Here is a 14224-nt window from a genome sequence, read left to right on the forward strand (position 1 = left end):
AGGGTTAGCCTGATTTTTTGTCATCGAGGGATACGTTTGAATGTTAAGAGAAAGCAGGATGAGATTTTTTTGTTGAAAAACACTTCTAGCACATGTACAGGTCAAGCTCAGCAAAGAGATACCACTTCGCCAAAATCAACTCAAACTGAAAGTTCCTCATAGGAGCTTTAATAAACGACCCAAACGATCAATCGGCGATCCAAACCAACTTTCTGATTGATCTATTTGAATAGTCTAGAGCTAAACCGATTAGCAAGTTAGTGGGTTACCTGACCAACAGAAAATGATCAGCAAGATACTGATAATTAATGCTATGTTCAAGAAGTTTTTGCAGCATAGTTGCCCAAAAATTCTCACAACTGGATCATTTATTGTTTTTTACCAAATTATATGGATTTATTTTTTTACAGATATTGATGCAGCCTTGTGTTAGGAAATTAAAATGGTCATTTAATTGTAATTTAATGGATTTAAATAATAATTATACAACAGTTAGTTCTGACCAAGTAATCTGATTGGATAAGAGGCATTCCATCGTGCTGATATAGAGAACAACATCACTGGGACTTTCACTCTGTGTATCACTCCGCCTCAGCTATGTGTTCTGAACACTGTTAATCAACATAACAGCAGACCATGTATGTTTACATTAATCAAGCTGGTACCTCTGAATCATACAGCAGACTCTTATTTCACTGGTTGATGATACATTTACAGATAAATGTTAATGTTAATAAAAAACAGCTGATCGGTGGTAACCTGTCGACGCAGAGGGCAGGAGAATGTTCCGGTTGCTTGGCAACAACAGTCCTGTTTCAGTTAAATTGTGGAACTAGTTGAGTTGGTGGAGCAAAAATAATCTGTTGTTGATTAATAGATTACTCTCGAGGTTGTGATGATATTCAGTACGACATCACTCCCTCTCGTGTGATATTGCTTAATTGATTGATTAATTAAAAGAATAATTGTCAGCAGCATGATAAGTAATTGCTTCAACAGCAGTTTGTATCAATAATTAGAAGCATGTTCTGCATAATTATCTTCATGCAGCATTTGGATCAGTGAGTGGATGATAGTTGTTTCGTGAATGTTTCCACGCTGACAGACTCACATGGCCTGCACAGTTACACAAACACACACACACACACAAGCACGCACGTAAAGAAAGCATGCATAATGCGTTAGCTTCCTGAGGAGGAACACACGGTCAGGTGGGCTGCTTTAACCTCTTTAATCCTCCTGCCCTGCCGGAGTAAGCTGGACATTGTTGTTGTTGTTATTGTATCAGTGCTGGTCGGACCACCCGGCTCCCCCTCAGCTGTGGGATGATGGGATATCTGACCCTCGCACATTTCGTCTCCGCAGAGTCCACCTGCTCTCGTCTCCGGACTCCCCGAGTTTAAACCTCAAAGCCACAACAGGTGTGACCTCTGTGATCCCCGGCTGCGCGCTCCCACCCGCCTCTGATGTTATTAATTAGTAACTGACATAACAACACAGATAACTGCACGCAGGTTGCACTCAACCACCCCACACACATCCCTTGCCTGTGTGCTGAATAAAAAGTGCAGTTGCATTAGTCTGCATGTTGCGTCTCCACCCTTTACTCTGTCGCCCCCCTACCCATTTTCAGCTGCCACACTGTCTGTGTCGCAGCTGCCCTCTAGTGGCTGCTGGGTGGTAACTACACTCTGAATGCAGCCAGTAGGCCTATAGGTTTTATGGCACAGGGATTTACTGGAGATTAAAGTTAAAATTTGCCTGCTTAAAACAGCTGCATCGTTTTTTTTCCCCGTCTCGACAGATAATGTCGGTCTAGACGGAGACATGGACTCCATCACTGTACATCAGCGGGCCCCAACAGGGACTGGGTATATCGAACATCATTACCTTTAAAAGACTGAAGAAAATGTGCAACTTTTTTTTTCTGAGGTTTTTTAACTTATTTTTTTATCAGGTGTTTCCTGACTTATAACTTATAACCAATTTTTTGTCCTTTATTTAATAACGATGCATCGAACGGTTTGGCATTGTGTTCACTTTGTAAAGGCCTTAGCTCATACCTTTGTTCTCTGTTTAAGCTATCAGTAAAAAAACTGTCTTTTCCCTTCAAAAAGGCTTAAAAAAAGCAGTTTCCATAAAAATAGAAAAATAATAAGCCCACTTTTGTCTCTAATCCCCTTACTCATCTAACCCCTCAGATTCATCCTGTGAACCCTGTGGGAGGCTGGAAACCACCGCTCTGCATCATGCATACTTTTGTGGTCCTCTTTGTTGGCTTCACTTCATTTATAGCACCAGCGTGATGATGCAGACAACTCATGTGGCTGCTGCATCAACACATGAACCCCCCCCCCCCCACCCCGCTCCGTACCACATGTTGAATCAGCGGCGTGTCAGCACAGCGTTCGTCTCACCAGTAGGGGACAGGATTCACACTCTTTGGGTATCAACGTCCTTCCATCTCTTGTCTTGGCTCTGCTGTGGAGTTTTTCAGGAGTTTCATGGTGAGCAGGAACCTCAGCCTGTCCTTCGCTGACCCTTTCTGTACTTTTTTCCTGAATTTCCACAGCCTGTGTTTAGAGAAAACACCCCGTGATTGTGTCTGCAGCCGGGTTTGTTTGTGACACGCCAACTTCAGTCTCACTCAGAGCAGCCTGAAACTCTTCCATCTCCTCTTTCGTGTGTTATTCCTCCCTCTCTCACCTCTGTAGGAAACTTTGTTTTGTCTTGCCACAGTGGAAAAAAGCGGTGGAAGGCCTGGAAGTGTTTGGCCTATGGCTGTGTTAAAGGGATTAAAACGTATCACTAAACTAATCTGACCGTTACACCGTCCTCCCCCCTTTCACTTTTCCACTGATGTGTTTATCAAAGAGCGGAGGAGGCCGGGGCGGGAGGCAGCGAGGCATCACTCCTCGCAGATTAGCAGCGCGTGTCTGCCTTTGATTTCCTCACTTAAAGAGCTTTGAGCTGCCAGGTTGTGATAAAAGAAATAAAGAGTGTGTGCAGTCTCCAGTAGTTAAACAGTCTGATAGGGGAGGTATGGTGTACATTATAGATGATGGATGTGTGTCTCCCTCCCTGCTCGGGCTTGTGTAGACGGCGTGGGTCACTGGTGGGGAAAGCTGCTATTGTCACAGCTCCTCATGTGTGACTGTGTGTCCTCCGGGTAAACTGTAACCCAAGGCCTCTCTCTCGTCTTCACGCTCGTCCTCCTTTTTGAGTAAATGCCTCCATGGTTCATGAAGAGGAGGGAGAGAAAGACAGGGAGCTGCACACACACACACACACGGACCTTTTGTTTCCAAATTAGGCACTGCTCCCTCCTCGCCAAAACCAACTCTTATTGTGAAAACTGTGATATGAAAACCCCGCTGAACGCTGCCACTGTGATATTTTCAGATATTAAACCCTCGTCTGGCTCGTCGCCGTCTGCGATTTCCTCGCTCACGGGTGTGGCCTTTTCTCCCATCTCTCCCTCCTGGAGAAGATTTGGACCTCCTCCTGCGCCCCGCCGGTGATCCACTCTCCTCTCTCCTCAGGGCGGTTCCCCCCCCGGCGGTGCGTCGAACCACAGAGGGAGAGAGAGAGAGAGAGAAGAGAAACCCCCCACAGCCACAGACTTTATGAGGAACCCAAATTACATAGCCGGTGTATTTATACTCAGCTGTGACTCAGTGGGACATGTGGCCTGTGTGTGTTTGTGTGTGTGTGTTGGCGTGCACGGTAGATTCAGCTTTTGTGTTCACACGTAAAAGGATGTGTGTGTGTGTGTTATAGTGAAAGTGTGTGCTGACTCTATAAACTATTTAAACCAGGGGGGAAGTGAAGCGTAGATCCACCTAAACCGAGGCTGTTATTATTGGAGAAAAGGTCCTTTAAAGCGACAGTGTCACTTTAAGAAAGGAAATAACACAACGTCCCTCAGACAAATGAAAAAAGACACAAGCAATAAATTGCACCTTTGCTCAGGTAAACATCCTCAGGTGTTTTGCTGCTATACCCTCACTTTGTCTGGTATGAGCAGTTAGCTTTAATTGCTAGCTCATGTTAGCGTACTTCAGGTGCATACTAGACATAAAAGGAGCATTTCAGTGGTTTATTACATTATCCAAACAGGAAGTTAACGCACTGAACCTCTCAGGTGTGCATGTTTTTATTTCCTGTTTGTGTTTTTCTCAGTCAGCAGGTGATGATGTCTTTAAAGGGCTAATTTAAAACTCCTCGTAATGTCATTAGAGTTAATTTGATTTGTGTTTGGATTCAAAGCCTCTGTTGGAAGACTGGGGACATGGGGTTTAAATGACACAGGTGTGTACCAGGCAGGGAGTTCTTCAGTGAAATACACTATTGAGGTGCATTGTGGGAAGTGTAGGATCCAGGGTTTTGGAGCTTTACTTATGTCCATAAACTGTATAAAAAGATGGATGACATGACAGCTCCCTAAAAGTAAAGCCAAAACATCTCTATCGCCCCCTGCTGACTGGCTGCAGTATAGGTCATAAAGCCCGCCTCCTCCATGTTAACAGATGAGACATGAGTCAAACTATAAAATCAAAATACACGCCAATTACACGCCTTCTTCTCAAACATGGTTTCTGTCATTATTGTTAGTTCTTATCATGATGAAGTTATTTGATGTTGTCAAAAGGATGATTGACAGCTCTGTTGACAAATACGGCTCCTGCAGCCGATCTGTTCCCGATCAGCAGAGTAGAGGAGGAACGGTGAGAGGAGACGTAACTAAAACAATCACTACAGTCATTGAAGTTTACATATCTGTGAACGTTAACCTCAGACCAACACAAGAAGCTGCTCTGCTGTTAAATACGCCGACGTGCGGGATCTGTTTTTTCTCTGTAATTTAAGTGTGTGTTTTGGTTAGCGGAAGTGGCTAGAGCCGCAGACCTCTACTGAGAAACTCTGGCTCCAAATGACGTCACCATTGCAAGATGGCAGCGCCTATCAATTTAATTCAATGAGAACAGATGGAGACACAGCAGTCATTGCTTATGTTCATCAGAAGAACAGCTTCATTGGATTCGAGGCTGCGTCCAACACTTTCTGTGACGTTACAAAAATCAACTGTGACATTCACTGCACTCTGTGGTGATTGGACGGCTGTGCAAAGGGTTCACATTTTTGTGTTTACACATCTATTTCTGTCAGTTTCCATGTGAATAACCGAGCTTAACAATATGATTGCCTTTCAGCAGAGCCTGAGAGTCTGAAAATGTGCCCTCTAACTCCTATAATCACACGATTACCCAGTTTCTGTCCTCTCTGTGAAGACCGGCTATTCACTCGTCATCCAGTGTGGCAGCTCAGTTCTAAACATTTCAGCCTCCTGACATGGACGGCTAACATGCTGTAAGAAAAAAAGTTATTTTCTCACATAAGCAGTAACTAAAAGTCTAAAGTAAAGTCTTTTTATATATATTTTTTAAATCTATTAACTCAAAATGCTTGATCTCTCTTTATTACAGTTGATATCTGCATTCTGTATCCAGAGGGTACAGCGTGTGTGTGTGTGTGTGTGTATGACAGGCCTCTCAGGTCAGGTTGATACTTGCCCCGCTGAGCGGCAGGTGAAACCTGTCTAACGTCCTCCCTAACGGATGTGCGGCGTGTTAAAAAGTGTCGGAGGGAAAACGTATGTCGTCTGGAACAACATGGTCACCTGTCTGCCGCTCTCGCTCCAATCCTGGACGCCCGGCTGTTTGGTGAGAACTCTGCCGCTGTGTGGGAGACGGACAGACTGATTTAGTGTTGTGGTGTTCAGGTGTCAGAGTGGATCCTGTGAGGAGGAGTGTGTGTGTGAGGGAGAATAGAGGTCACGGTGACATCCAGCGGTAGCCGTTTTATTTCGAGAGCCTTACATTTTTCCTGTTTTCTCCTCTAATTGTCATCTTCCCCTTTGTGTGTTTTTCCCTCTTTAGCGAGAAAGAAAGGGAGAAACAGTGAACGCAGCAGCGAGGCAAATGTTTTCTTTTCTCTTTGTGCTGGAAATTGGCCTCTCTCTTTCTTTTTTTGCGTGTTTGTCTCCCCACTGGGTGGAGGGGAGGGCCGGCGGAGGCAGGGCCGGCTTTTGTGGAGTTTAGCACCGGGATCACAGCTTTGTCACTGTGTTTGTGTCACACACACACACGCATGCGGCACACGTGCGAGCACCGAGCTCCCTCTATACGCAGCGCAGGAGAGACCTACAGTGGACTTACTCAGCCTGCAGGGGATGTCTCCAACTGGACCCCAACTTTGCCTCTGACGTCCTGTTCCAGTTGACTGTGCAGCACAGTTTGTTTGTTTGCTGATGACTGTCGAGGCGGCTCATGAGGAGGGAGGGAGCGAGTGATTGTTTTTATATGCATTGAGTAAGAAAAACAAAGGAGGAAGAGAAAGCAAAAGAGAAAAGAGGAGGGAAATAACTGATGGAGAGTTTGAGATGAGAGTGAGATGAGGGGATTTGTTTTGCACTAGAGGGAAGAAAAGAGAGAGAGAGAGAGAGAGAGAGAGGGAGGAGAGACAGAGGATCCAGCCCTCTGGGACAGCAGCAGCGTGTGTTTTGGGGGTGGACTGAGTGGCTTTGTATGCAGAACATCACCGGACACCAACAGGAGGGCCACTCTCTGTCAGTCGTTCTGTGTGTGCGTCTGTAGTGAAACCAGACCTACCTCTGATCCCCGCGCCACACACACTCCTCCATCTGCTGCCCAGGAGCCTGCCTTCTGCTTCCTCTGAGCGTGTGCGTGTGTGTGTGAATGTGTGTGTGAGAGTCTTGCAGAGCGGGTTCTCGGAGGTCAGGACGCTGTGATGTGGAACTTGTGGGATTAAACTTTCTGCGGGCTCGGCACTGACAGCGATGGACCCGATCCAGGAGACGGGAAGCTCAGAGTCGTGAACGACTGGAGGATCCAAGAGGAGGATTTGCGAGCGCCACTAAAAAAAACCTGCTTCTTCTTCGCTTGATTGTGTCTTCTGTATTTCTGCGTCCGGCCCATGTGGGCAGCGAGGGTTGAGGATCAGAGGAAACTCCACGCCCCGATGCCCGCTGCTATGCTCCCGTGCCCCGCGCCGGCCGGGTCCGACTGGAGCTTCCAGAACCCGGTGGGGGTGGACTGCAGCTCGCCTGAACCTCGCTGCATCTGGTTGGCGGTGCTCCGTGGACCCACAGGTTCTGTGTCGCCTCCGACGCCACCCACCATGCCTGTTAGGCGCAGCCAGAGCTCTCACCAGCTCAGGGTAAGGAGAGGTCGGCAATGTTCCTCATAGTGGCTGGATGCAGAGGCACACATTCAGAGCATCAGTCACCACCTGCAGTTAATGAGTCCATCTTAGCGCATGCATTGCTAACGTAGTTAACTTGGCTATCTTTCAGCTTAATTGAAAAGCAGCAAACCCCCTAATTGGACGAGCTAATGCTTTGAATTTTTACGCTAATAATCAGTTGATTGTTTAAAGTTTCATCTTATTCAATCATCTCATCATCACAACAGAGACGAGCATGTAAGCAGCTCCTCCTGTGTTTCAGACTCTTGAGATGATGATTGTGCAAACGTGTTGTTCTTTCTGTGGTCCTTCCAAAAATAAGATTACACAGAGAGATATCAGCAAAATCCTCCGCGCAAACCGCTGCGTGGGTTCTGCGTAACTGCACCCATTGTTTTCAAACTGTCAACCGCTCGCTTGTTGACGGATTCTTTAACCTTTTCACCGTCTCCAGGCAAGGCTGCTTGTTGTTTTGCCTTCGGGCTGTTTCGGTTTGATTTCTTGTATTTAGGAATGTACCGGGAAACAATGTGACATCACCTTGTCTTACTGGTTTAAGATGCACAGTTGGGTTATTATTGAAGGATTTCATCACTTGAAATATTCCCCACAGCTTTTACTTCCCTCTGGGCTTGTTTTTAAGCGGCCCGGCATCAGTAATATGAATATTAATCTTCTATTTCTCTTATTTTCTACAGCTTGTGTGGCATCTTGACCTTTTCCTCCCTTGAAGCGTTTTTTTTCCTGTTTAGCGCCTAAAGACGGACGAAGGAGGCCGAGAGGTGTGCGTCCTCCTCTGTCAGTGCCCTCAAAAATCAGGGCATCACTTCCTCTCATGAACTCATTTTAGCGTGGGCATATAAATGTGGAGTATTACTTCCCCCCTTTTTTTTTTTTTTCTCCAGGTTGTTAGCATCACCCCCTCCCCCTCGTTGACTGGTTGACACAGTTAAAGAAATGTGGCACAATTGGGAATGCGAGCGTGGGGGGAGGAGAGAGAGAGAGAGAGAGAGGCCGTACGCACACAGCTGGGACAAACACACTGTACACTGTTAGTTTAGGAGAGAGGCGTCTATTGCGCTGCGAGATTGATAGTTATCCGCATGCTTACAGCTCCTTTATCGGCGATCTGGGTTTTTGTTTGCGATCGGCTTCCATCTTGCACCACGAGTGGTTTGTCTACCCGCAGTTTACAGTTTGTAAAGACGATTAAAGAGGGAACAAAATACGCATGCACAAAGAGGATGCTTGGATGCTAAAGACGCTGCACTTTCAGACCGTATATAAAGTCTAAGGCCACATTTAAACCCTCAAACCTTCTCTGCCCACCTCCTCCTCCTAGGCCCAGGATTTTAATAAAGTGATCATCACATCTCTAAAAATGCATCATCCGGCGCTCCAGCTGTCGTGTAGATACAACAAAAGGATAATATGTTTTGCTGCTCAGGTTGAAAACCCTGTTTAACCGACGTTGCATCATCACCTGTTGGCCTATAACCGACAATGGCGTCAAACTGGTTTTTATGCACACATATTATGCTCATGTTGACTCTTAGGTGCGTGCAAACACACACATATGCCTGGCTCATAAAGCACACTTACAGGGATATTTGAACTTGTGCTTGCACTGCTCTACATTTTGAACCCTGGCTTGTCGGGCAGGTCGTGTTCTTCGGTCGGAGCGTTAGCGCTCAGCAGGATATTCCTCCACAAGAGATAAGATGCATCTCATTCACTGGACGCAAGATGCATCTAGACCTGCAGAGGTGCTGGAGCTCTCCCTCCATGTGGCCGGTGAGTGCAGGATTTACAAGGCCGGAGGTGGAGGTGGTTTGACAGCGCACAGCGTCCCTCTCCTCTCCTGGTCTCTCTTGGTTGGCAGCCGCGGGTGCAGACAGCCGCGGCCGGTCAGGATTAAAGGCTCGTCAGCATTTGTAACATCCGTAAAGCTCCACTTTTCAAACAGGTTGCAGCTCTCAGCTGTTTAAAAGAGCATTATTGTTCTGCCCTGCTGGGGTTTTAGCAGGAGCCCGCCTCCCCCGACAGCCGCTGCATTCCTCCCTGCTGCTTTACCTCTGGATGGAGCAGAGGAGTGTGTGTGTGTGTCTGTGCAAACCAACACGTACGCTGGTACTGACGATTGTAGGACTACAATATGTCTCTTATCTTACAAACAGAAAGTATATATTGTTTAACTGATTTCATGAAAGATAATCACGTGACGTGTTAATGCTGTCAGCAGGACATCCTCCACTCTCCTCTGACTACTTATATTTTGTCTTTTCAATCATGCAACTAAAGAAGGAGAAATATCCTCCGGGAAGCGCTTGCTGCTGTAAAGTGTGTTTTATCAATGTACACAGCTTTAACCACTATACGCCCACTCGAAGCAGGAAGCTGTCGTGTGGCATCACGAGACGCTCTGCATATTCAAAAGCAGTTGTTCCTGGTGCGGCTTTTTTTCCCCCTGTTTGTTTAAGTGACATCATCTTCAGGTGGTAATTGGGATCCCTCAGGGCTCTGTATTCAGACTTTATTTGTTATCGTAATTGGCTCCAACAGACGTGAACGTGTCGAGATTTTCAGCGCAAACAGGATGAATTCCCAGTAGGAGAGAAAGGAAATTCCAAATGTCTTCTTTTCTCAGCATAGCGAGAGCAAGGTTTCCCTCCTCTGTGCCCTGAGCCTGCAGAGGAAGTCAAGTTTGGACTGAAAACCGCAGAAAAAATGTTCCAAGTGCCTCGTTGGTTAAGTGTCGGGAGAGGACGGAGCGCGTCAGCAAGTTCGGATTTTTAGGGGGCTTTTGTTTGAATACTAAAGTGAAACCTGCTCTCGTCAAGGTGACAGGTACAGGAGAGGATAGTTTCTGGCTTCAGGGAGGAAACGGACTGTAGACTCGGCAGAATAGACGAGCACACACACACACACACACACATCCCACACAGACCAGAGCAGCCGAGTGGGAAACAGTGCTGGCTCAGAGACCCAGTCAGACCCTGTGTGTTTTGGGTAATCACAGGGTTTGGTATTCCCTGCGCCGGGAGGGGCCATGCGGTCGAAACCGGCGTGCTGGAGCCTGTCCCTCACTGGGGCCCGATACTCCTCCTCCTCCTCTCCGTCCTCCTCATCCTTCTCCTCTCATCCACTCTCTCCGCGCTCCCTCACCTCCTCCACCAGTTTACCGCGTGTGTTTCAACTTGTCCGAGCCAAACCGCTCCCTCTGAGGAATTCGCTCAGTCTTCTTCCTCCTTTCACCCTCATGCTCTTTCATTTCCTCTTCTCCTTTCTTTCCTTTTTTCGTTTTCTTTATCATCTTTATTTGACACCCCAAACACTCCTCCTTCCTCACGCGATTCTTTATGCTACTCTCAGGCCACATAATAGGTCTCGCTGCTCGCCTCTTTGAGAAAATAGCAGGTGTTACTTTACATTGTTTAGACTGCGGGACTAAAGATCAGGCTTAGAGTGCCACGGAGATACAATCTGCAACATAAACCCTTCTTTTATCCTTCAGAAGAGGCTTTTATTTTGAAAAACAGGCAAAAATGTTTAAGAAGTTTTCTCAAACATGATTCCCTGAACTCACTTTTCCTTGAATGGAACTTAAAAGTAGCGGAAGGGAGAAAAAGTGCGGTAAAAGCCTGCATCACACCAAAGCGTGTGGTAAAGAGAGGAAGGAGAAAGAGGAGTGAACATGATGGAGAGCGAGAGATATTCATTCATAGCAGTGTCTGGTTATCCCGCCCCGCAAAGCTACCACACTTCCTGAAGCCGGCCACTTCCTGTTGTTAAGTGGCCGCGTACGGGCCTGCCAGGTCAATGTGTGTGTTTGTTGTATATCAGTGTGTGTTTGTGTGTAGAGTGGGGGACAGGAAGTGAAACTTGGGGTGCGCTTTTTGTGGGGGATTGTTGCTTGTAGTCTAGACATGTTCACCTCTGGCCCACTGACACTAAAACACACACATTTTCACTGAATTTACAGGAAATACAAGGCCGACTTTGGCATTTAAGAATCAGTTAAAACATGCATGAATCAGCTAAACTTGTGTGCATGTTCACACCCATCTCATGCACCTAGTTTTCTTTCATTACCCTGGGGCGCTCTTATTTTGGCGTTTATTCAGACCACAGTGAGAGTGCTGTACATGTGGGTGACTGAGGTGCTGTTTTTTTTAATCTTGTTTGACTTCTTTTCTTCTTCATCTTTGTATCTCAAGCACGGTTGAAACTCTTTCCTCGTGAGCGAACCCTAAACAGAAGCGATGAGCACGGCGTGATCTGAGAACATAGTGTTCTGAGTGACTTCACGTTTGCAGCTGTAGGTTTGTTTGTAGTGAGGCTGTTGGATAATTAAAGAGGATCATCTAAAGCCGGTATTGCACACAGGCATTCCTTTCCGTTTCTCTTTGAAGCATCTTAAACCGAACGAACCTCATTATAAACATACTGTAAAGTCATTCTGGTCTGTGTAGCGTAAAGTTCTGGCAGTTTGAAGGCAACAAATTACATATTTTACTGAATAAAGTGCCGGTTTGTAACAGAAGGAAATGATACTAGACATGCAGAGATTGCTTGTGTTTTCACGTCAACAGTCCCAAACACAAAGACAGTCTGTTTACTATGAAAGCAAACAAAAAACACAGCAAATGTTTACATCTGACGAGCTCAATACTGTGAATTCTTGGCATAATTGGCATTTTTGCTTGAAAGGGAGCGGGAGTAGCTCAGTCCAGTTCAGTTCGAATTCTGCAGCTAGCTGATTTGTCACGATGATCGCAGTGGTTGTGTTTTGTTGAGGCTTTTGTCGTTAGCTGAGGGTTGTTAGCTGCAAAAGATGCTAGCTTCCCTGCTGCACTCGTAGCTGCACGTGTGGCTGGAGTTTGAGCGCCGTTAACTTGTTTGCCACTCTTAGAATTGCTCACATTGTAAACCTACAGTGCAACCAGAAGTCCCTGGGACTTTGGAAATCAGAGGTTTGTTAAAGTGCAGCATCGACCACAGTACGGCGTGGGCAAAGGTAGCTATAGAGGTGCCTATTTCCTTCAAAGGCAATGCTGTAGTGCATTTGAGCAAGACACAAAAGTCCTTCTGTCCGCAGACTTAGCGATGAATCGACTAAAAACGACTCAAATCACAACAAACTTTAGAAAAAGCTGAACGTTTTTCAAAGTTTTTATACTTACTTCGGTTGTTTGTGACAGTTGCAAAAGTGGGTTGCAGAAATGTATCACTCTTAGTTAGCATAAAGTGCATAAACTGCATGCTAAAGCGCTAGCAGTGTGCACTAAGTGTCTCACTGGGATTGAGACCACTCATCAATAGTGTTGTCTTTTTACTCAAGTGAAAAACCTCAGCAGACTTGGACCCCCCTCCTTCCTCCCCCTCCTCCCCGCCTGTTTGGTCAGGTGATAGTGTTTGACTGACAGATGTGGGTCGTCAGGGCAGCATGAGGGTGATAGTTCTCACGTGTGTCTGTCAGCTGAGCTAGCTGGGCTTATTTACTCGACCTCAGCAATGAGATATTTAGAGAGCGGGTGGAGATCTGCACTCGGATCCCCCCATCCCCCCGGACCCTGCCCTACCCGGGATAACACCCGGGCTAGAGCGGTCAGAAGTGGGTGAAGCCCTACATCCCCTCCTTGGTCCCGTCTAGACGTGGTTCTCCCTGATAGTGGACCCTCTAGGTGTGTTAATGGAGTGATGGGACTCTGAGCTGCTTTCAGGACTTTGTGAGGACACAGTGAAGGGTTAATGTCACCTTTCTGTCCCTTAGTTTTTGAAGAGCCTATTTTAAAAAGAAGAAAAAAAAATGTATTAAAAGTTGTCCTAAATCTTACTGGATCTCTTTCCTCTCTGTGTCCACAGGCGAAGGGGCGGAGGGATGGTCTCTCCTCAGCCGGTGACAACCCTCGGCCGCCGATGGCGACCCGGCCGGGAAGGGAGGGGGTCGGCGTGGGCTGGAAGGGTCCCCGGACGCTGGTTCTCCATAAGAACTCCCAGGGTTTCGGCTTCACGCTACGCCACTTCATCGTTTACCCCCCAGAGTCGGCTCTGCACACGAACCTCAAGGTGAGAGGATTATGTTAAAAACATACCGCTTTAAGGAGAGCTCTGGTGTTTGTCTTTCTTTTAATTCAGTGTTAAGCATCATTAAGTCCTCCTCACAGCTTCTGTGTTTATTTTCACAGCACACATGGTCTCCATTTCAGACTAGCTGGCATTTAAAAGGGTTTTCAAAAGCCTTATGTTTAACTTACTGAACCTGACACAGAGCCAATTTGAGCTTGGAGATAAAGCCAATCATACTGGAGTGGAGGGTCAGCGAGGTCGAGCTGAGCAAAATGAACTCACAGACTGAGGCTGACTGGAAAGATCAAACCTGTTAAAGGTTTTTTAAAGAAATATGAAATATGGACCCACAATGTGTGAACAACCAAATTTAACATATGAAAGACATAAAACGCACCTCCATACTTTGCCAGTACTTCTCTGGTGTTTAGGAGTCAGACTCAGTGAGCGAGCAGTCATTTAGCTCTTTGAGGTGTGGGGGCAAACGGCTCCAGATGTGAAATTGAGGGATATGGAGGCCGGGGTGGGGTGAGCACAGCTGAAACAAGGCCTCTATTATTATTGTACCACCCCACCACGCAGCAGCTGCAGATAGGAGCGCACATTGAATGAGATCTGTTGTCTTAGCCTGGTACCACTCTCTGGCAGTCAGGCCGTACCAGGCCGGCCACGGACAATGAGCCCACTGCCGGCCTCTGGCCCCGGTTCTGTCCTCGTCTCCTCTGCCTCGGGGGGGTCACATGGTGTTTTAGGACAATCGGACCTACAGAGCCGCCGTTCTTATCTGAAGAGGCTGCGTGGAAGTCTCCCAAATGACCCTCATAGTGTGTGATTATCAGGCCGGGTGCATGGCCTCAAGAGTCCTCAATTATATTATGTCTCCTTTTCC

General features: G+C 46.7%; 1 protein-coding gene across 6 annotated transcripts in view; it reads left to right on the forward strand.

The window, feature by feature from the left end:
• The window catches only part of arhgap23a (Rho GTPase activating protein 23a), a 67544-nt gene that overhangs the window by 27364 nt on the left and 25956 nt on the right, over positions 1 to 14224 (forward strand). For all 6 annotated transcript variants that reach the window (XM_069675778.1, XM_069675774.1, XM_069675777.1 and 3 more), the window contains exon 2: positions 13132 to 13335. In XM_069675778.1, coding sequence (XP_069531879.1) covers positions 13132 to 13335 — 204 coding nt within the window. The remainder of the gene's footprint in view (positions 1 to 13131; positions 13336 to 14224) is intronic.

Source organism: Semicossyphus pulcher, unplaced genomic scaffold, assembly GCF_022749685.1.
Source record: "Semicossyphus pulcher isolate SPU_LCO1_2020_fin unplaced genomic scaffold, fSemPul1.0.p SCAF_25, whole genome shotgun sequence".
Classification (NCBI taxonomy): domain Eukaryota; kingdom Metazoa; phylum Chordata; class Actinopteri; order Labriformes; family Labridae; genus Semicossyphus; species Semicossyphus pulcher.